This window comes from Oryctolagus cuniculus, chromosome 10, assembly GCF_964237555.1.
Source record: "Oryctolagus cuniculus chromosome 10, mOryCun1.1, whole genome shotgun sequence".
Lineage (NCBI taxonomy): Eukaryota > Metazoa > Chordata > Mammalia > Lagomorpha > Leporidae > Oryctolagus > Oryctolagus cuniculus.
The window spans coordinates 116,861,054-116,882,176 of NC_091441.1; the positions used below are offsets into that span (position 1 = coordinate 116,861,054).

General features: G+C 58.1%; 2 protein-coding genes and 2 long non-coding RNA genes across 18 annotated transcripts; 3 read left to right on the top strand and 1 right to left on the bottom strand.

Moving 5' to 3' along the window:
* Positions 1-517: 517 nt before the first annotated feature.
* CIDEC (cell death inducing DFFA like effector c) lies at positions 518-8,181 on the top strand. Of its 13 annotated transcripts, none has more exons than XM_008249949.4 (6): positions 518-623; positions 1,650-1,727; positions 2,469-2,622; positions 5,560-5,718; positions 5,817-5,974; positions 7,672-8,181. In XM_008249949.4, exons 2-6 carry the CDS (start codon positions 1,675-1,677, stop codon positions 7,832-7,834), a joined length of 687 nt encoding a protein of 228 aa, XP_008248171.3. In that variant the 5' UTR covers positions 518-623; positions 1,650-1,674; the 3' UTR covers positions 7,835-8,181. The 13 variants fall into 13 exon arrangements, with proteins under 13 accessions (XP_008248171.3, XP_069907263.1, XP_069907266.1 ...); XM_070051162.1 differs by having other exon boundaries at positions 5,820-5,974; XM_070051165.1 differs by having other exon boundaries at positions 5,880-5,974.
* Positions 3,200-5,352, top strand: LOC138844149 (uncharacterized). Its single transcript, XR_011379670.1, has 2 exons — positions 3,200-4,436; positions 4,794-5,352. It is a non-coding gene; the product is annotated as an uncharacterized lncRNA (long non-coding RNA).
* On the bottom strand, positions 6,802-13,082 carry LOC138844148 (uncharacterized). The gene is made up of 2 exons (XR_011379669.1): positions 12,964-13,082; positions 6,802-10,820 (listed from the first exon to the last, which is right to left on the bottom strand). It is a non-coding gene; the product is annotated as an uncharacterized lncRNA (long non-coding RNA).
* Positions 11,947-20,493, top strand: RPUSD3 (RNA pseudouridine synthase D3). 3 transcript variants are annotated; one of them, XM_051831970.2, is made up of 9 exons: positions 11,947-13,339; positions 13,575-13,681; positions 14,869-14,913; positions 15,052-15,151; positions 15,656-15,763; positions 15,843-15,927; positions 18,898-19,021; positions 19,226-19,365; positions 20,001-20,493. In XM_051831970.2, the coding sequence occupies exons 1-9, from the start codon at positions 13,215-13,217 to the stop codon at positions 20,208-20,210; spliced, it is 1,044 nt and encodes a 347-aa protein (XP_051687930.2). In that variant the 5' UTR covers positions 11,947-13,214; the 3' UTR covers positions 20,211-20,493. The 3 variants fall into 3 exon arrangements, with proteins under 3 accessions (XP_051687930.2, XP_008248168.3, XP_051687931.2); XM_051831971.2 differs by having other exon boundaries at positions 13,176-13,364; XM_008249946.4 differs by lacking the exon at positions 19,226-19,365.
* Positions 20,494-21,123: the final 630 nt, after the last annotated feature.

The window sequence follows — 21,123 nt, forward strand, 5'->3', positions numbered from 1 at the left end:
TGCCTCCTGGCTGTCACCAATAATGCCGTGAACATTCACGGACAGGCGCTTGTGCGGAGGCGTGCTTTCACTTCTGGAGACACGTGCATCAGCGGAACTGCCGCGCAGTGTCCTACACCCTGCACCACCACGCACTTCAGCCAGGCCAGTCTGTGCTACGACTAAGTAACTGTATTATCAGCAATACCAGCAACCATCCAGCTATTGGATGTCTACGTTGCAAAGCCTTTTTTTTATGATCACGAATCCTCAGCACAACCTCATCAAACAGGAGTCATCACCCCACAACCAAGATGAGTGAAACTGGGGCTCAAGCTGCCAGTCTGGGGTTCTGGGGCGCAGCCCACATCTCCGGCCGCCTGCACCCCGGGGCTGGATCCCCTAGGGCAGCCCTCACAGCGCTTGTGAACCCGCCTTCTCCTGTCCGGAGTCAGGCTGGCTTCTGGCCCTGGGGGGAGCTGCCAGCTCCTTCTCCTTGCTCTTTTCCCCAGCTGGGGCTCCAGGCAAGGGGAGGGGCTTTCTGGGAGCTGGAAATAAAATGGAGGGAGGCGTGGGTGGGCAGGGCTGTCCTGCCAGGAGGCTGGAGGGGGTGGTGAGCCTGGCTTTTTGCTCCTGGAAAGCAGGTGAGGGTGGGCTTGGCAGGTTTGGCTGGGGACAGGGAGGAGAGAGGCCAAAGCAAGCAGGCCTGGGCAGAGCTATGTGGGCACTGGGTTTCTGTCTCTGGGGGCTGGTCTGGGAGCCCCTGAGTTGTTAGCAAGAACAGGTGACTTCACCCAACTGAGGAGGGTGCCACACCACCTCCTTGAGCCCCCCGCTCTGTGCCCTCCCCGTGCTGGCAGCTGCAGTGGGGAGGGCACCCCTCGGCCAGGTCCCCATGGATTGGGGCTGGAGCTGAAAAAGACCCTGAGGCACCCTTGGCCAGGAAGGGCAGGGTGAAGGGGTTGATCTGTGAGCTGCCCAGAGTTTTCCCAAGTGTGGAAGGCAGTAAACCTGGAGCCTCCGGCTGCGCACAGTTAGCCCTGGGTCCTGGCAAGGCACCGCAGGCAGAGGGAGCCACGGGTGGAAAGGGTCTGGGGCGCACGGGAGCAGAGCATGTGGGTTCAGGGGTGGCAGGTGCTATCCAATATGGGGGCCAGGAGCCACAAGCCACAGCGACCATTTACCCTTAAATGAGATAAAATTCAGTAAAAGGAAGGCTCCACCCGGCTGCCCGCCTGGGAGGTCTCTGGACCATAGGTGAAGGAACGGTCCCCAGAAGAGGGAGGTGGCGTGACTCACCTCCTGCCAGCATCGAGCGGACTCTGTCCCCAGGGGCAGGCACAGCCAGGCAGGGCCTCTTTCCCCGACTTGGGATCCCTGCTCAGTGAGACCAGAGCCAGGGCCGGAGGAGCATGGAGTGAGCGGTGCCCGGGCAGGAGGGGCGCCCTCGGGGCTGAGCCTGGGGACTGGGATGGAGTGGGGGTCCCTGCCACGCTCACAGTCAGTGCGCAGAGTGGACAGCAAAAGGGCCGGGCAAGTGTGTGTGAGAGCTGGGATGAGAGGCCTGGCCGGCAGATGCTGGCGGGATGGGAGCAGGCTGAACCGTGGCAAAGGACGAGAAGGGGACCTTGCCTTGCCACACTTCCGAGCCAGTTCTGCCTGCCTCCCAGGTGCAGCGCGGTGCAGCTGAGCAGGATGGAGTATGCTGTGAAGTCTCTGAGCCGTCTCTACCCCAAGTCCAGCTCCAGGTGAGAGCCCAGAGTGGAAGGGAAGGCAGTCTCCAACCTTCGTGGGTTTATCGGCCACGAAGAACTTGTCCCTGTGCAGATCCTGACTCAGGGGGTCTGGGCTGGGACCCCAGGCTTTGCTCCTCAACAGCCCCCACCCCACCCTGTGAGAGGCTCCGCTGCTGCCTGCACCCCCACACGGAGCCCTCGGTGCTCAGGCTTGATCTGATCTAAGTCTTAACTAGTTCAGCCTCGAGCATCTGCCGGCCGCGGCCTCTCTTCCCAGCTCCCACACACACACCTGCCCAGCCCTTTTCTGTCCACTCTGCACCCTGTGGGCATGGCAGAGACCCCCACACCATCCCAGTCCCCAGGCAGCTCTGGGCAGTGAGGGTTCTTCTGCCACATGAACAGATTTGAACTTGGGCCTGACTCCAAAATCCAGACTGTCTCCTTCCATTCTACAATGTGCACCTCACAGTCCACTGACCTGGGCGTCCCCCAGGTCACCCCACTTTGTAGGTGAGAGGGCGGGGCCCAAGGGAGGGAGGAGGCAAGTGGGCAGGGAGGAGTCTGCCATCAGCTCCCCCTCTGGACTGAGAACCTGCTACACAAGGGGCTCTCAGGTCCCCCTCCCCTACGGAATCTGATCTCCTTTGAGCCACCTGCCCATCACAGCAGGCTTCTGCTAGGCCCACCCGGGGCAGGCTGGGGGAGGGGTGGGAGCATCAGGGAGCCCACCTGAAGCCCACCCGCTCCCAGGCAAGTGGCCGTGCGCACCTCGGTGGTGACCCAGCAGCTGCTGTCAGAGCCCAGCCTGCAGGGCTCCAGGGCCCGGCCCTGCCGCGTGAGCACCGCAGACCGGAAAGAGCGCAAAGGCTTCTCGGCGCACAGCCTGGAGGACCTCCGGCACAAGGTAGGGGTCAGCCTCCCGCTGCCTCCGATGTCCAGCTCCAAGGCCTGCCTGGGGTTGCGCAGAGAGGGAAATCCAAGGGAAAGAGACTTCCCTTCTGTAACCAGTGCCGGTGGATTGCTCGTTCGTGCCTGCCCAGAAAGCTGTGCGATTGATGAGTGATGCCTGAAGGGGGACAGGTGGGGCAGCATGTCCCAATTTTGCTGGACAGACTCTTAGGATCCCTTTTCTAGTACTTAAACTTGTGCAAGGGTGTTTCATAAAGTCTCTGAAACACTAAATTAAGAGGTAAGTATTTTGGTGCAAAAAATTTTTGAAGTCCGCCATAGTTCTTTCTTTTAAGTTTTATTTTATGAAGATTTATTTATTTGAGAGGCAGTGTTACAGAGGAGAAGCAGAGGCAGAGAGAGAGAGAGCGAGAGAGAATCTTCCATCTGCTATTCACTCCTCAAATGGCTGCAACCTCCCAGGGCTGGGCCAGGCCGGCGCCAGGAGCTAGGAGCTTCATCCAAGTCTCCCGCGTAGCTGCAGGGGCCCAGGCACTTGGCCATCATCTGCTGCTTTCCCAGGCAATGAGCAGGGAGCTGGATCTGAAATGGAGCAGCTGGGACTGCAACTGGCGCCCATATGGGATGTGGGCGCTGCAGGCGGCAGCTTTACCTGCTGCACCACAGCGCCGGCCCAGTTTTCCCATAATGCACCATCATGAACTTTTGAAGACCCCTTCACAGACATGGATTTCAAAATTTTTCCTTTAAAAAAAAAAATTTTTTTTCCTCTTTAGTGGGTACTGCAGCAGATTCTTGTAGGCACAGGACTGAGGGACATCTCTGAGGAACACAGGGCTAAGACCACAAAGATGGCTGGGACCTGAACCTAACTGATGGACTGGGGAGGACGTGGGCCTGTCCAGACTGCGGTGGAGGGAGGGAGGAGGAGCGGGGCCAGCACTTGGGGCTTCATTTTAACGGCTAACAAAAAAGCAGTGCAGGGCTGTTATTGTTGCAAACCAACATGAAACAACCATAAACTAAGAAAAACTGCAAGAACATTGCAAAATTTTTCCTGAATCCGGAGAGTAAGCTGTTGTTCCTGCACACCTCGGTGTGTCTTCTCATAGAACCTCGACACGACCTTTCTTATATTTTAATTATTATTATTATTTTTTTTTGACAGGCAGAGTGGACAGTGAGAGAGAGAGAGACAGAGAGAAAGGTCTTCCTTTGCCGTTGGTTCACCCTCCAATGGCCGCCGCGGCTGGCGCACTGCGCTGATCCGATGGCAGGAGCCAGGTGCTTATCCTGATCTCCCATGGGGTGCAGGGCCCAAGCACTTGGGCCATCCTCCACTGCACTCCCTGGCCACAGCAGAGAGCTGGCCTGGAAGAGGGGCAACCGGGACAGAATCCGGCGCCCCGACCGGGACTAGAACCCGGTGTGCTGGCGCCGCAAGGCGGAGGATTAGCCTAGTGAGCCGCGGCGCCGGCAACACGACCTTTAAATTCAGGAAAAGTACTGTACATGACAGGAGTTTAATCCTGAGACTCCATTCAAGCATGGCCGATTGTCCCACTGATATCTTCCGTAGCAGAAGGCCCAGGTCAAGTTCAAGTGTGTGTTTAACTGCCTGTCCCTTTAGTCCTCAGTCTGGATCAAGCCTCACTTACCTTGACTTTCATGGCCCTGAACGCTGTGGCCATCCGCGGGCCAGCTATTTTGTTTACTGCCTAGGAGTCTGGCATTATCTCCTCCATTCAGGGTGTGGGGCAGCTTGTCCCTGGGGCAGGCATTTGTGCCAAGGTTAGAAAGCCACTTGAGGCCGGCGCCGTGGCTCAATAGGCTAATCCTCCACCTTGCGGCGCCGGCACACCGGGTTCTAGTCCCGGTTGGGGCGCCGGATTCTGTCCCGGTTGCCCCTCTTCCAGGCCAGCTCTCTGCTATGGCCAGGGAGTGCAGTGGAGGATGGCCCAGGTGCTTGGGCCCTGCACCCCATGGGAGACCAGGAAAAGCACCTGGATCCTGGCTCCTGCCATCGGATCAGCGCGGTGCGCCGGCTGCAGCGGCGGCCATTGGAGGGTGAACCAACGGCAAAGGAAGACCTTTCTCTCTCTGTCTCTCTCTCTGTCCACTCTGCCTGTCAAAAAAAAAAAAAAAAAAAAAAAAAAGCCACTTGAGAGGCCTGCATTTCATGTCTGAGTTCCTGGTTCAAGTGCTGGCTCCTTTACTTCTGACCCAGCTTCCTGCTAATACACACCTGGGAAGCAGCAGGGGATGGCTCAAGTACAAGTCCCTGCCGCCCACAAGGGAGACCCAGAATTAATTCCTGGCTCCTGACAACAGCCTGGCCCAGTCCTGACGACTGTGGGCATTTGGGGAATGATGGAGGATCTCTCTTGGTCCATTTCCGTCTTTCAAATAAAGTGAAAGTAAGTTTAAAAAGACAAAAGAAGCCATTCTAAAAAGATCCACGTTGTATGATTCTCTGCCTGTGAAGTGGCCAGAACAGGCAAGTCCACAGTGACAGACAGTAAAGGGGCGTTTGCCATGGGCTGGACAACGCTGATGGGCTCCGGGTCTCTTTTTGGGGTGATGAAAATGTTTTGAAGTTAGGCAGTGGTGATGGTTGCACAACTCGGTGAACAAACTAAAAACCACTGAATTGTACAGTTTACAAGGATGAATTTTACGGTACAGAAACTGCATCTCAATACAGTGTTACCTATATGACCCCCCCCCCCCCGACAGCACCGACCTAGACTGCAATCCTGAAGCCAGGCACCGGGAGGTCAGTCAGTCTTTGGGGGGTGATCCCACCGCCGAGAGCCTGGCCCGGGCCCAGCCCACTGGTTTTCTGCCAGCCATGCTGATTGCTGGGAGTCTTCCTCATGCAAGCTCTGTGGCTCCGTGGGGACGTCAGAGCATCTGTCATCTTGTCTCCCAGGTGTGGGACGGCCTGAGGCTGGCGGACAAGTCCTTCTTGCTGGTGCTGGAGGAAGACGGCACAATTGTGGACACAGAAGAGTACTTCCAGGCCCTCTCAGGGGATACGGTGTTCATGGTCCTCCAGAAGGGGCAGCAGTGGCAGCCTCCGCCAGAGCAGGTGAGGGCCCACTGCTGCAGGGCAGAGAACTGGGAGCCGGGGGAGGTCCCCGAGGGGTGTCTTTCTGTAGAGCACTGGGCACTCTCTCCTGCTCCCAGAAGCCCACCAAGAAGATCGATGTGGCCCGTGTCACCTTTGACTTGTACAAGCTGCACCCTCAGGACTTCATTGGCTGCCTGAACGTGAAGGCAACTCTCTACGACATGTACTCGCTCTCCTACGACCTGCACTGCCACGGGGCCAAGCGCATCGTCAAGTGAGTCAGCAGGGGTTAGCGGGAGATCTCTGTCTCTCTAGCAAATAAAATTTATTCATAAACAGAAGTTTTAAAAATAATAAGCTGGAGTCAGCCCACTGACTTAGTGGGGCTACTAGGTTTTTAAAAATTATTGTAGGGGCCGGCGTTGTGGCGAAACAGCGTAGGCCGCCGCCTGTGATGCTGGCATCCTGAATGGGTGCAGGTTTGCGTCCCGGCTGCTCCACTTCTGACCCACCTCCCTGCTAATGCTCCTGGGAAAGCAGCTGAGGATGGCCCAAGTGTTTGGGCCCCTGCACCCATGTGGGAGACCCAGATGAAGCTCCTGGCTTCAGCCTAGCACAGCCCTGGCTATTGCTGCCATTTGGGGGAGTGAGTCAACAGTCAGAAGACCTTTCTCTCTCTCTGCCTCTCCTTCACTCTCTGTGACTCTGCCTTACAAATAAATAAATATTTTTAAAAATAAAAATTATAAGCCGGCGCCGTGGCTCAATAGGCTAATCCTCCACCTTGCGGCGCCGGCACACCGGGTTCTAGTCCCGGTTGGGGCGCCGGATTCTGTCCCGGTTGCCCCTCTTCCAGGCCAGCTCTCTGCTATGGCCAGGGAGTGCAGTGGAGGATGGCCCAGGTGCTTGGGCCCTGCACCCCATGGGAGACCAGGAAAAAGCACCTGGCTCCTGGCTCCTGCCAGGATCAGCGCGGTGCGCCGGCTGCAGCGGCGGCCATTGGAGGGTGAACCAGCGGCAAAGGAAGACCTTTCTCTCTCTGTCTCTCTCTCTCACTGTCCACTCTGCCTGTAAAAAAAAAAAAAAAAAAAAAAAAAAAAAAAAAATAAAAATTATAGTAAAATATAAGGTTCTTCAAAAATGCTGTGGAAATGAATTAAAAGATAACTTCACTTTGGCACAGGAATTTGAAAATCAATTTATGCTTTTTTCATAATACACATTTCCCACAAACATATATACTTATATATATATATATATATATAATTTTATTTATTTGAAAGGCAGAGACAGAGACAGTTGGCGGAGACAGAAACAGAGCAACCTCCCATCTACTGGTTCATTCCCTAAATGCCTGCAACATCTGGGGCTGGGCCAGGCTGAAGTCAGGAGCCAGGAGCCCGTCCAGGTCTCCCTCCGAAAGGGCAGGAGCCCAAGCACCTGTCTCCTGCTGCCTCCCAGAGTGTGCATTAGGAGGTAGCTGGAATCAGGAGCAGCGTTGGGATTTGAATCCAGGCACTTTCACAGGGGACATAAGCGTCTTAACGCTTGGGCTGAACACTCATCCGTATCTCAACCGTTTTTAAGGCTATAGTTTAGTGGTATTAAGTGCATTCACAACCTTGTGCAACTGTCTGTTCCCAGAACATTTTCATCATCCCAGACAGCAACCCCGTACCTATGAAGTAACACTGCCCCTCCCCCTCCCTAGAGACCCTGGTAACCTCGCTGCTCCCTCGGTCTCTACCCCTCTGCCTGTTCCAGGGCCCTCACCTACGTGGAATCCTACACCCCATCCCTTGTGCCGGCTTCTTTGGCTCTGGGTTCCTCCGTGCATGGAGCAGGGTTTATTTCTTTTGAAGGAAACTAATGCATCACCAGTTCCTTCAGGCCAGTGCGGGGGGCACAGGTCAGGGGCACAGGGAGCGACCTGTCCTGTTTTTGACCCGAGTGCCTTCTCATTCCACCCAGGGAAGCCCTGCGCTGGGCCCTCCTCGGCATGCGGGCCACAGGCCATATGCTGCTCGGCACCTCCTGGTACATGCAGAGGCTCCTGGACGCCGAGGAGGATGGGCAGCCGCCCACGGGCAGGGCCTCAGCCCTGCTGCCTGCCTGCCTGAGGATACTGCACTGAGGGTGCTGGGCCCGGAGGTCCCCCACCAGCACTCCCTGCGGTCCCCATGCTCCGTGGGTCACACACACAAGCCTGGCAGCTGTCCAGCTTCTCACCTCCCCACACTGCCCTCCTCTGTGCACAGGCCTGACTGAGGAAGCAGCAGGAAGGGCTGGGCGCCTGGAGTGGGCCGGCCAGCAGAACTCCGGGCTCCTGGCTGTGGGAGCGTCACCAGCCCGACCCGGGTCACTAAGCCTGCCCCTTAATCACATCTTCCCTTCTGCATTGTGAGGACGCTGCCTACTCCTGAGCGGTCCAGCCCACCAGTGTAGGATACTGAAGATTTCACAATAAATTATTTTTGAGGATTTCTTGTCTTTGCCCGTGTGCTCTGGGGTGGGGGTGGGCTTCTCCCAGGAAGCTTGGAGAAGGACAGGGAAGACAAGACTCCACCATGGAGCCATTCCTCATTGCATGGGGTCACGGGGTCACAGGAAACAGCACTGCGCACAATCAGCAGTTGATTTGGAACTAGATTCCACAGAATTGAGACTTACACAGACCCTCTACTCGTCAATACCATTAAGGGCCAATTCCCAAGAACATTTGCGTATCAGAAGAGATTTGATTGGAGGGAGAAGATCAAGTGCTCTTCTCATTGTTCTTTATTTATTGATCTGGTTTATTTGAAAGGCAGAGCAACAGAGACAGCAAGTGATCTTCCATGCTGGGGCTGGGCTGAAGCCAGGAGCCAGAAACTCTAACTGGATCGCCTATGTAGGTGGGAAGAACCCAAGTAACTGAGCCGTCAACTGCTGCTTTCCAGGGTGCACACCAGCAGTAAAGCCAACTGCCTGCGATGCCAGCATCTCCTGGGGGCACCAGGCTGACTCCTGGCTGCTCCACTTCTGACCCAGCGTCCTGCTAATGTGCCTGGGTAAGCAGCAGAGGACGGCCAAGTGCTTGGGTCCCTGCACCCACATGGGAGAGGCAGAAGCTCCTGGCTCCTGGCTTCAGATGGGCCCAGCTCTGGCAGTTACAACCATTTGGGGAATGAACCAGTGGAGTGAAGATCTCGTTCTCTCTCTCCTCCTCTGTAACTCTGCCTTTCAAACAAATAAATCTTTAAAACAAAACCGAGGGGGCAGGACTCAGTGCCAGGCACCAGGACGTGGGCTAGAAACATCCAAGCTGCGGCTCTAACTGCTGTGCCCTGTTTGCCTCGCTCTTGTAATGCCTTAGGGTCACGTTTGGTAATAACCCTCTAGGTGTCTAGGTGGGGAAGTGTTCCATCCCCGGCTCCCCTGGCCTCCCATTTGCGTTCCCGGGGTCAACTAGGAGCTGCTGGCAGCCGGAGGAGCTCGAGAGCACTGCCTGCGAGCTGGGAAGCCGCAGCACCAGGCAACGCAAACCAGACTGGGGCTCTCAACCCAAACACTGCGTCATTGCATAACTCCTGCTCGGAAGCCTATTTGGAGTAGTCGATTCCAGGACACAGGTCTGGGTTACCAACGCTGCTGGCTGGGAAGCTGCCAGAGCCCGCGGAGGCCGAAGGGCTCCTGCTATTCTGGGCTCCCTGCTCCGGGAGTTGGGCTTCACGGGCTGGGCCTCCTGGCACGCAGACAAGATGTTTCCTTCAGCACAAAAGCTGGGCTGGAGCTGCAGCTGACCTGCTCCTCCTGACGAGTTCTGACAGCTGAGCTACAGTGAGGACCATGGAGGGCTTGGCATCTATGCCAGGCCGCCTTCTCCTGAGATCCAGCGTCAGAAGTCATGACTGGTCTCTGGGTCTTGAGCCCTCTCTGCTCTGCGGGATGAGGGGCTCAGAGATCAACAGTGGAAGCGGAAGGGACAACGAACGGGAAACTGCAGCCTCTGCTGTGGCTGGGGACTGGGGAGGAAAAGTTCCAAGGAGCAGGGTGAGAGAGCCGGAGTCTCAGGAGGACCAGGGAGGGGTGCAGTGAGGGAGCGGCAGGGGAGAGGTCGCCGTAGTTAGGAGGCTCTGCCCCAGCCCTTGGCCTCAGGCCTTCTGTTGCTATTCCAGTTGGCAGTCACGGACAGGCGTGGGGCCCGACAAGGCACAGGCACACCCTCCCAGCTGAGCCCCAGAAAGATCAAACAAAACACTTTTTCTCCAAACTTCTCACCAGTCCCACCAACCCAAGGACACTTCAGAAAAACTCATGGAATACAGAATTTCAGATTTGGTGCACATACATTTTGAAATGCATGCATAGCTTTTTCATAATATCTTTTCCATGAGTTTTTTAAGATCCATCATACGAATGGATTTTCCTCTTCCAATCTATCTCTCTGCTTATGGCCTGGGAAAGCAGTGGAAGACAGTCCAAGCTCTTGGGTCGCTGTACCCACTTTGGAGACCTAAGAAGCTCCTGGCTCCTGGCTTCAGACTGGCCCGGCTCCAGCCATTGGGGCCACCTGAGTGAGCCAGTGGATGGAAGACCTTTCTGTCTCTCCTTCTGTCTATAACCGTGCCTCTCAAGTAAATAAAATCTTAAAAAAATACTATTTAAAACATGTTTTCACATCAAAATAAATTTATCTTTTACATTTAAAAAAAGATTTATTAAATTGAAAGGCAGAGTTATAGGGAGAGAGAAGCAGAGACAGATCTTCCATCTGCTGGACCACTCCTCAAATGCCTACACAGCGAGGCTGGGCCAGGCTGAGGTGAGGAGCCAGGAACTCCATCCAGGTCTCCCTCGACCCCGCCATCATGGCTGCCTATCAGGGTGCACATTCGTAGGAAGCTGGAATAGGGCGGCACCAGGACTCAAATCCAGGCATTTGGATAAAGGAGGAAAGAATCGTAACCTCGAGCCCAAAACCTGCCTCTTGACAGATTTTTAAACTCTCTCTGTGCATGCATGCAAAGAAACTGATCAACGATGGAACAAATATAAGCAGTTCCAAAGAGTAAACATGATTACTTGTCTTCCTCGGCCTTATTCCATCACTGGATGCAAACTCATCCATTTGTGTATCCCTTCAAAAGCAGAGAAATGTATCACTATAATGCACAAACAGACATCACATCCACACACTCATATCTGACTCACAGCATCCCTTTTAATGTTTGAATATGGAGTGATTCACAACTTCACAGAGACCTGCCTACTCTACAATCCACGGCTCCGTGGGACAGATGTTTTACAACCGATTTAGCCACTTGCCCATGTATGGATTTAGCTTTATTGGTAGGTTATTGCTAACGGAAACAACAAATTAGAAATCCTAGTGCCGTCAGTGAATTAAACACACAAAGGATACAGCCTTGCAGGCCCCAGTGCTGCGGCTCAGTGGGTTAAAGCCCTGGCCTCCAACACCATCCTGGCCGCTCCACTTCCCATCCAACTCCTTGCCAACACGTCTGAGAAAGCGGCGAAGGTTGGCTCAAGTGCTTGGGGCCCTGCTGCCCCGTGGGAGATCCAGAAGCAGCTCTGGCTCCTGGCTCAGTCCTGGTTGTTTGGGCCATCTGGGGAGTGAACCAGGCTCCTGGCTTCTGCCTGGTACGGCACCGCCACTGGAGGCCATCTGGTGTGTGAATGGGCACTCTCCATCTCTCCTCTGTAACTCTGCCTTTCAAAAAAATAAACCTTTAAAAAGCACACCGCTTGCCTGTAACTTTTACATACTCTAATCGTAGGACAGAACCCATTCTGTTCTTTGCTTCTATAGTTATTTCTCTTACTTTTTCACTCTGCTCCCCCACCTCTGTCTTCCCACCTTTTCCTCCTGGTGAATTTTCAAAGACTGGGGCCCGTGCTGTGGTGCAGGGGCTACATCTCAGCCTGTGGCACTGGCATCCCATGTGGACGCCAGTTCATGTCCTGGCTGCTCCTCTTTTGATCCAGCTCCCTGCTAATGTGCGTGGGAAAGCAGCGGAAGACGGCCCGAGTGCTTAGACCCCGGCTGCAAGGACAGGAGACCCAGAAGAAGCTCCTGGCTCTGGATTGGCCCAGCTCTGGCCATTGAGGCCATCTGGGAAAAGAACCAGCAGATGAAAGACCTCTTCCGTCTCTCTCCCTCTGTATCTCTACCTCTCAATTAAATAAAATCTTTAAAAAAAAAAAACACTTAAAACTGTTCTTACATCAAAATAAACTTATCTTTCACATTTTAAAAAAGATTTATTGTGGCATTGCAGTGCCAGCATCCCATGCGGGCGCCGGTTTGAGTCCCGGCTGCTCCACTTCCGATCCAGCTCCCTGCCGACGGCCTGAGAAAAGCAGTGGAAAATGGTCCAAGTGCTTGGCCCTGCCACCCAGCAGGAGACTCAGATGAAGCTGCTGGCTTGGTTTGGACCAGTGCTGTGGCCACCTGGGGCGCTAACGAGCAGGTGGAAGATTGTGTCTGTAATAAACAAATCTTTAAAAAATAAGAGTATTACTCTGAAAGGCAGAGCTACAGAGAGAAGTTAGAGGTTAGGAGAGGGAGAACGCGGACGCCACGAGTTTTTTCTGGGTCCCCGACGTGAGCGCAGGGGCCCGAGCACTTGGGTCACCGTCCAGTTTCCTTGACCACAGCAGGGAGCTGGAGGGGAAGCGAGCAGCCGGGGCGGGCACCGGGCACTCCCCTGCGGCGTGCCGCTATCAGGCAGCGGCTTAACCCACGGCGCGCGACACGGGCCGTGGTGAACCAGTTCCCCCCGGCGGCCGAGCACCGCCATGGCGTGACCAAGATGGCGGCGGGGTGTGGCGCCAGGTCTCGTCACCCTGGTCAACTTCCCGCCGCGGGCCTGTGTCTAGGCGGTCACTTCCCGCACGCGAATGCGGGGTCAGCACTGCAGAAGCCGGGGAGGGGCCGCCAGACCCGGGCCAGCGCCCACCCGGCCCCGCGCGCCCACCCGGCCCCGAGCGCCCCGACCCGAGACCCCGCCTCCTGCGGCCGGGACCCGGAGCTCCGCCCCCCGCCGGAGACCCGGATGCGGAAGCCGGCTCCCGGCGGCCATCTTTCCTCTTAAGGAAGCATCTAAGTGGATTAAACACACTCCTAACTCGCGACCCACGAGGCTCATTTTCCCTGCAGGCCTCACCACAAACAGTCCAGGCTTTGCCCGGAAAAGCGCCCGGAGCCCTGGCCTCCCCCGCGTCGCTCGCCTAGCGGCTGTGGCTCTATCCATCCCTGACCTCACGGACGCGGCAGGGCGGCGGCCGGGCAACCTTGACCCCTCACCCCGGCTTGGTCCTAAGTCAGGCCCTCCGGCCGAGGGTGAATCCCGCTGCTCCGGTTCCTCAGCCTCCCTGACAGCACGTGCTCACGCGAACGCCGGGACTCCGGGACCGTCAGAAAACGGCGCCCGGCTCGCTCGGCCGAGGGACGGTCAGAGCTGACCAATCAGCGCGCGGCGAGGGGCCGCGGGGCCGCCTTCGGGGCGCGCATGCGCACTGTCCCGGCTCGGGCGATGAGCGGCACCCGGGCCTTGGGCCGCGTCGGGGGCGGCTGGCGGCGATGGACAGGGGCGCGCGCGGCGACCCGGGATGCAGGCTTTGGCGCCGAGGCCCGGTGATTGCCACAGACCCTGCTCTGTGTAGGAGGGAGGCTGGGGCGGGGTCGCGATCGTGTGTCCCGGCTCGCCCCGAGTCTCGGCTGCGAAGTGCGGCCCCGCGGGACGGGGACACGCGGGGAGCTCGGCCCGGCGCTCGGGGTGCGCGTCAGAGGCGGCAGGCGCGGGAGGGCCGGGACGCGGGCATCGGGGGAGGTGAGCGACGCCCCTGCCGCTCAGCCGCATCCTTTGCAGGTCGCGGCCGCCTGGGGACCAGCCTTTCCCGGGCCTGCTGCCGTCCGAGACCCTCAGCCGGGAGCAGCTGGTGGACGTGCTGAGGGCGGCCGTGGTGGACCGGAAAGGTGAGGCTGCAGGCACAGGTCGCAGCCTGGCTGTGCCTCCGCATCCTGGGGCGTTGGAGGGGCGGTAAGAGGGCAAAGAGTGCAGAGTGTGGAGAGCCTTGCACGCGGCTGGCACTCCCGAATTGCAATCGCTGTAATAGTCACGCAGTTTATTGATGCAGAAAACACGAGCTTTAGGGCCTGGTGCTGGGAAGGAGCCAGTAAAACGCGAGTTCGCGTCCCGGCTGCTCCACTTCCGATCCAGCTCTCTGCTGTGGCCTGGGAAAGCTGCAGAGAGTGGTCCAAGTGCTTGGGACCCTGCACCCATGTGGGAGACCCGGAAGCTCCTGGCTCCTGCCTTCGGATTGGCCCAGCCAGTTTGGGCAATGAGCCAATGGATGGAAGTACTCACTTTTTCAAATAAATAAATCTTAAAAAACAAACAGGATTTGCACATTTATTATTGATGATTCTGCGTTTTAGATTTGAAATGCAGAGTGATGGGGGTGGGGGGAGATGCTCTTTCGTTTGCTGGTTTACTCCCCAGTTGTCAGTAATGGCTTGGGCTAAGCCAGGACAAAGCTAGGAGCCAGAAACTCCATCCTGGTCTCATACGTGGGTGGCAGGGTCCCAAGTACTTGAGCCACCTTCTGCTTTTCCATGCACACTGGCAGGAGGCTGGGACTTGAACCCACACTCCTATGTGGGGTCCCACATTGCAGGCAGCAGCTTAACCTGCTGTGCCACAACGCCAGCCCCGCGTACATTCAGGGGTCAGCTTGCTGTGTGGCTTCAGGGAAACCGATTTCCTCGTTTGGTGCCTTGCTCATTTCCTCAGGTGCTGATCATGGGCTGTGTTCACGGCAGGCCACGCCGTGCTGAGAGCGCTGTGGGTCCCACCCTCAGGGAGCCCGCGTGCTAGTGGGAGCAGGGTTACTCAGAAACTAAGTGAGGGAGTGACCAGTGGTCACCGGGCTGCTACGGAGACATGGCTGTATGGGGTCACGGCCTTAGTCTGGGGAGCCAGGCTGCTCTGTGTCGTGACATGACAGGCCTCAGGATCCGGGACAGGGCACAGCACGTGCAGAGGCCACGGTGGCAGTGGGCTTGGAGCATGTGCGGGCCCAGCACTCACGTCTGCGGGTCCTTTTGGGACCGAGCGCTAACGTCCACCCTGGCGTCTGCATTTGGTGTTCATGTTGTTTCAGGACCTCTGGTGACACTCAACAAGCCACAGGGTCTGCCGGTGACAGGTACGGCCAGGGCGCACGGGAAGGGCATGCAGGGAGAGGGGTTTGCGTGTCTGAGGGGGCGCAGGGCAGAGGAGGGGAGCTGTGGGACGGAGCTTGGGCCTGTGGGAGCACCTTGCACCTTCCCGTCTCTTTTTCCAGGAAAACCAGGAGAGCTGACATTGCACTCGGTGCTGCCAGAGCTGAGCAGGTCCCTGGGGCTTGGGGAGTCGGAATTCCAGGTCGTCCAAGCGCCTGGGAAGTGAGTGGGGGTGACAGGAGGGTGGGGCGGGCTGAGACCTGCGGTCAGTGGACCTGAGCGTCAGCTCTGTGAAGTGCGGAACGTGGATACCACACTGTGCTCGCTGTGCAGTCGTCACGCAGGCATTATTAGCTGATCCTCAGTGTTCCGTCTGCCCTCAGTTAGAGATGGCGTTGGAGAAGTATCTGGAATTCTGCAGACTCACCTGCGTGTTTGCAGGGATCTGACTGAGTTCACACAGATCAGTTTCCTGGGCGAATGTCTGCTTCATGGTAGACACGCAGCACTTGGTGCTCGGTGTTGGAGCACGGGCTCTGAGCTCCGAGCTCCCTGGGGGCCAGGGAGAACGGGCAGCACGGTCAGCTACGTAGCCTTGTTGGTCAGGAGGACATCTGGCCTATGGTCCTGGCGTTACTGTTTGGCCTTCGGTCAGTGTTCCTGCTTGGGGTCTCATGGCTGGGGCTGAGCCCAGGGGAATTTGTGTGACTGGCCCCCTTCCTCCAGGGAGATCTCTGGGCTTGTACTCCTCTCCAGCTGTGCCCAGACAGCAAGCCGCCTGCACGAGTTCTTCACGCACTCACGGAGAGCCCACAGACCCACAGCCACCTACTGGTGAGAGGTGCTGGCAGTCCCAGGGCCGTGGGGAGGGTTCCGGGAGCAGCTTGGAGACCTCCTCCCGCCTCTTTCCCAGGGCCGTCACTGATGGGATCCCAGCCACACCCGAGGGAGAGATCCAGGCAGCGCTGAAGCTGGAGCGCGTTGACGGGGTTGATCTCGTGAGTGAGCACGTGGGCAGCGAGGAGGGGTCCTTCGAGATGTCTTGCACTGACAAGGAGGCAGGGAAGAGGAGGGGTCCCCCCAGGTGTATCACACTCACAGGGAAGAGGAGGGGCCCCCAGGTGGATCACACTCACAGGGAAGAGGAGGGCCCCCAGGTGTATCACACTCACAGGGAAGAGGGGGGCGCCCAGGTGTATCACACTCACAGGGAAGAGGGGGGGCCCCCAGGTGTATCACACTCACAGGGAAGAGGGGGGCCCCCAGGTGTATCACACAGGGAAGAGGAGGGGCGCCCAGGTGTATCACACTCACAGGGAAGAGGAGGGCTCCCAGGTGTATCACACTCACAGGGAAGAGGGGGGGCCCCCAGGTGGATCACACAGGGAAGAGGAGGGGCGCCCAGGTGTATCACACTCACAGGGAAGAGGGGGGCCCCCAGGTGTATCACACTCACAGGGAAGAGGGGGGGCCCCCAGGTGTATCACACTCACAGGGAAGAGGGGGGCCCCCAGGTGTCTCACACTCACAGGGAAGAGGGGGGCCCCCAGGTGTCTCACACTCACAGGGAAGAGGGGGACCCCCAGGTGTATCACACAGGGAAGAGGGGGGCCCCCAGGTGTATCACACAGGGAAGAGCGGGGCCCCCAGGTGTGTCACACAGGGAAGAGGGGGACCCCAGGTGTATCACACTCACAGGGAAGAGGGGGCCCCCAGGTGTATCACACTCACAGGGAAGAGGGGGACCCCAGGTGTATCACACTCACAGGGAAGAGGGGGGCCCCCAGGTGTATCACACTCACAGGGAAGAGGGGGGCGCCCAGGTGTATCACACTCACAGGGAAGAGGGGGACCCCCAGGTGTATCACACAGGGAAGAGGGGGGTCCCCAGGTGTATCACACAGGGAAGAGGAGGGACCCCCAGGTGTATCACACAGGGAAGAGGGGGGCCCCAGGTGTATCACACTCACAGGGAAGAGGGGGGCCCCCAGGTGTATCACACAGGGAGGAGGGGGGCCCCAGGTGTATCACACTCACAGGGAAGAGGAGGGGCCCCCAGTGGATCACACAGGGAAGAGGGGGCCCCAGGTGTATCACACAGGGAAGAGGGGGGCCCCAGGTGTATCACACTCACAGGGAAGAGGGGGGGCCCCCAGGTGTATCACATTCACAGGGAAGAGGAGGGCCCCAGGTGTATCACACAGGGAAGAGGGGGGCCCCAGGTGTATCACACTCACAGGGAAGAGGGGGACCCCAGGTGGATCACACTCACAGGGAAGAGGGGGACCCCAGGTGTATCACACTCACAGGGAAGAGGGGGGCCCCAGGTGTATCACACAGGGAAGAGGGGGCCCCCAGGTGTATCACACTCACAGGGAAGAGGAGGGGCGCCCAGGTGTATCACACTCACAGGGAAGAGGAGGGGCGCCCAGGTGTATCACACTCACAGGGAAGAGGGGGGCGCCCAGGTGTATCACACTCACAGGGAGGAGGGGGGCCCCAGGTGTATCACACTCACAGGGAAGAGGGGGCCCCCAGGTGTATCACACTCACAGGGAAGAGGGGGGCGCCCAGGTGTATCACACTCACAGGGAAGAGGGGGGCCCCCAGGTGTATCACACTCACAGGGAAGAGGAGGGGCGCCCAGGTGTATCACACTCACAGGGAAGAGGGGGGCCCCAGGTGTATCACACTCACAGGGAAGAGGAGGGGCGCCCAGGTGTATCACACTCACAGGGAAGAGGGGGGCCCCCAGGTGTATCACACTCACAGGGAGGAGGGGGGCCCCAGGTGTATCACACTCACAGGGAAGAGGGGGCCCCCAGGTGTATCACACTCACAGGGAGGAGGGGGGCCCCAGGTGTACCACACAGGGAAGGGGGGCCCCAGGTGTATCACACTCACAGGGAAGAGGAGGGGCGCCCAGGTGTATCACACTCACAGGGAAGAGGGGGGCCCCCAGGTGTATCACACTCACAGGGAGGAGGGGGGCCCCAGGTGTATCACACTCACAGGGAAGAGGGGGCCCCCAGGTGTATCACACTCACAGGGAGGAGGGGGGCCCCAGGTGTACCACACAGGGAAGGGGGGCCCCAGGTGTATCACACTCACAGGGAAGAGGAGGGGCGCCCAGGTGTATCACACTCACAGGGAAGAGGGGGGCCCCAGGTGTATCACACTCACAGGGAAGAGGGGGGCCCCAGGTGTACCACACTCACAGGGAAGAGGGGGCCCCCAGGTGGATCACACTCACAGGGAAGAGGGGGGCCCCAGGTGTATCACACAGGGAAGAGGAGGGGCCCCAGGTGTATCACACTCACAGGGAAGAGGGGGGCCCCCAGGTGTATCACACTCACAGGGAAGAGGAGGGCCCCCAGGTGTATCACACAGGGAAGAGGGGGGACCCCAGGTGTATCACACTCACAGGGAAGAGGGGGCCCCAGGTGTATCACACTCACAGGGAAGAGGGGGCCCCCAGGTGTATCACACTCACAGGGAAGGGGGGCCCCCAGGTGTATCACACTCACAGGGAAGAGGGGGGCCCCAGGTGTATCACACTCACAGGGAAGGGGGGCCCCAGGTGTATCACACTCACAGGGAAGAGGGGGGCCCCAGGTGTATCACACTCACAGGGAAGGGGGGCCCCAGGTGTACCACACTCACAGGGAGGAGGGGGGCCCCAGGTGTATCACACTCACAGGGAAGGGGGGCCCCAGGTGTACCACACAGGGAAGGGGGACCCCAGGTGTATCACACTCACAGGGAAGAGGGGGGCCCCCAGGTGTATCACACTCACAGGGAGGAGGGGGGCCCCAGGTGTACCACACAGGGAAGGGGGGCCCCAGGTGTACCACACTGACAAGCAGTCAGGGGCTGGTCCGGGAGGCCGCCTCTCCGTCCCCTCAGGCGGGCAGGTGTTGGGAAGGGAAGATCAGGGTGAAGCCGCCTCAGCTTGGCTGGCACCACAGGTCCTTCCCGTGAAGCCCCCATCCCGGAGGGACGTCCTGGCAAGTGTCAAGAGGACCCTCAGCCACTTCCGCGTGGTGGCCACAGGCTCTGGCTGTGCCCTCGTCCAGCTGCAGCCTCTGACAGGTGGGTGGAGCCCCAGCCAGTGCTGGAGCAGAACTTGGCTGGGCGGCCAGGGGGAGATCTGACGGACTCCAAGGGCGCAGGTGACCAGGCCCACGGAACCTAGCAACGGGGTGGTGCTTCTCCAAAGGAAAGGGCAGGCACGGTTCTGTGGGCCCGCGAAGTTCGCAGCTGCCCACCCTCCACCCTGTCTCTCCTGCTGCCCAGGCTTCCCCAGGCAACTGCAGGTGCACATGACGCTCCAGCTCTGCCCTGTGCTCGGGGACCACGTGCACTCGGCCCGCGTGGGCACCGTCCTAGGCCAGCGCTTTCTGCTGCCAGCTGAGAGCACCAAGCCCCAGACACAGGTAGGGACTCCCACTTGCCTGCACCGCCGGGGCTGGGGCTGGGGGCAGCCCTCTGGGTTGCCAAGGCTGGCTGTGCTCCTGTTCTGCCTTGTGACCTCGGGCGAGTGACACTGCTCTAGGGGGATTCACTCCGCCCATCTGTTCAGTCGGTGACTGGTTGCTGGCACCCTTCTCCTTCTGCCACGCTGTGAATCTGGGATTCCTCTGCTCAAACAGGACCAGAGTCTCAACACTGTCACTTCCCTCTCATGTCAAATGCAATGAATGGGCGTGGGTTTTGCTCCAAGCAGTTACTGGGAGACATGGGCTATTGCTGACCCAGCGAGATGAGGGGAGACACTGTAGGTAGGTTCACGTGGAGGGGGGCTTTACGGCCTGGAAGTGGCCCGCAGTCTTTGGCTCACGTTCCGTTGGCTCAGTCACACATCACATGTGCCGAGGATGTGACCAGCAAACCCCTGGCCACAGTGGGAGTGCCCGTGTGCGTGAGTATGTGAGAGAGAAGCGGGAAATGAAGGAGTAGAAGCTCAGGCCATGGAGGGAGGGAGGGAGTGGAAGGCTCACCCCCAATTCTGGAGCGGGGTGCCATCCTGGCTGGAACTCCTACTCAAGTCGCCCTGCCTCGCCCACCCCAGGTCCTGGATGGAGCTCTCCTCCGACGCCTCCGGCTGACCCCCTCTCAGGCTGCCCAGCTGCCTCTGCACCTGCACCTACGCCGTCTCCTCCTCCCGGGCACGAGGCCTGGGGATGCCCCCACCCAGCTTCTGGCCCCCCCGCCGCCCTATTTCTCCAGGACGCTGCAGTGCCTGGGGCTCTGCCAGCAGCAGTCCCTCCTCTGCTCCTGATGCCCCTGGGGGTGGGCCTGGGGCTACGGCCAGGCTGCAGGATGGCATGCACTGAGGCCCTGGGCTCCCAGGTCCTCCAAACCCAAAGTCAGAGCCGGGCCATCTCCCTGGCCTTGAGATAATCCAAGTTCCTACCTCGTGGTATGCTGTTGAGGGTTTGCTGCAGGGTTGGTCACGGACCACGCATTCTGCCACACTGGAATGCCTTTTTCAGTGGTTTCTCCTGATCCTGGTCGGGAGGAGGTATTAGATAAAAATAAAAATAGTGGTAAAATACACAAAACTTTACCACATTCTCATGCGAACACCACATCCACCTGCAGAAATGTTGTCTTGCAGAGCTAAAACGCTGCCTGTTAAAACACTGACTCCCCATTACCCCTGCCCCATCCCTTCTGTCTCTGTGAAATTGAGTGGTCTAGGTACCTGGTAAGCAGAGACAGTAGGTATTTTACTTTTTAAAACACATGTGAAACAGGCATTTGGAGCAGTGGTTGGCACACAGCTCGTATCAGAGTCCCTGGGCTCAAGTTCTTGCTCCGATCCCACCTCCAGCTAATACGCACCCTGGGAGGCTGGCTCCAGAACTTGGGTTCTCACCACCCAGGTGGGAGGCTGGAGTGAACTGCTGGCTGCCGTCGGGCATGCAACTGCCCTGGCTGTTGAAGAAACGGAGTGAACCAACTGAAGGTCTCTCTTGGCCTTTCCAATAATGTTTTGTAAAAACAACTATATGAGACTAACTGCGCTAAAACATTTCTGTGATTTAAAGAATAATGATATGGGGCTGGTAGTGTGGCACTTGCAATCCAGCTCCCTGCTAATGCACATGGGAAGGCAGTGGAAGATGGCCCAAGTACTTGGGCCCCTGCACCGCATGGGAGACCCAGATGACGCTCCTGGCTTCAGCCTG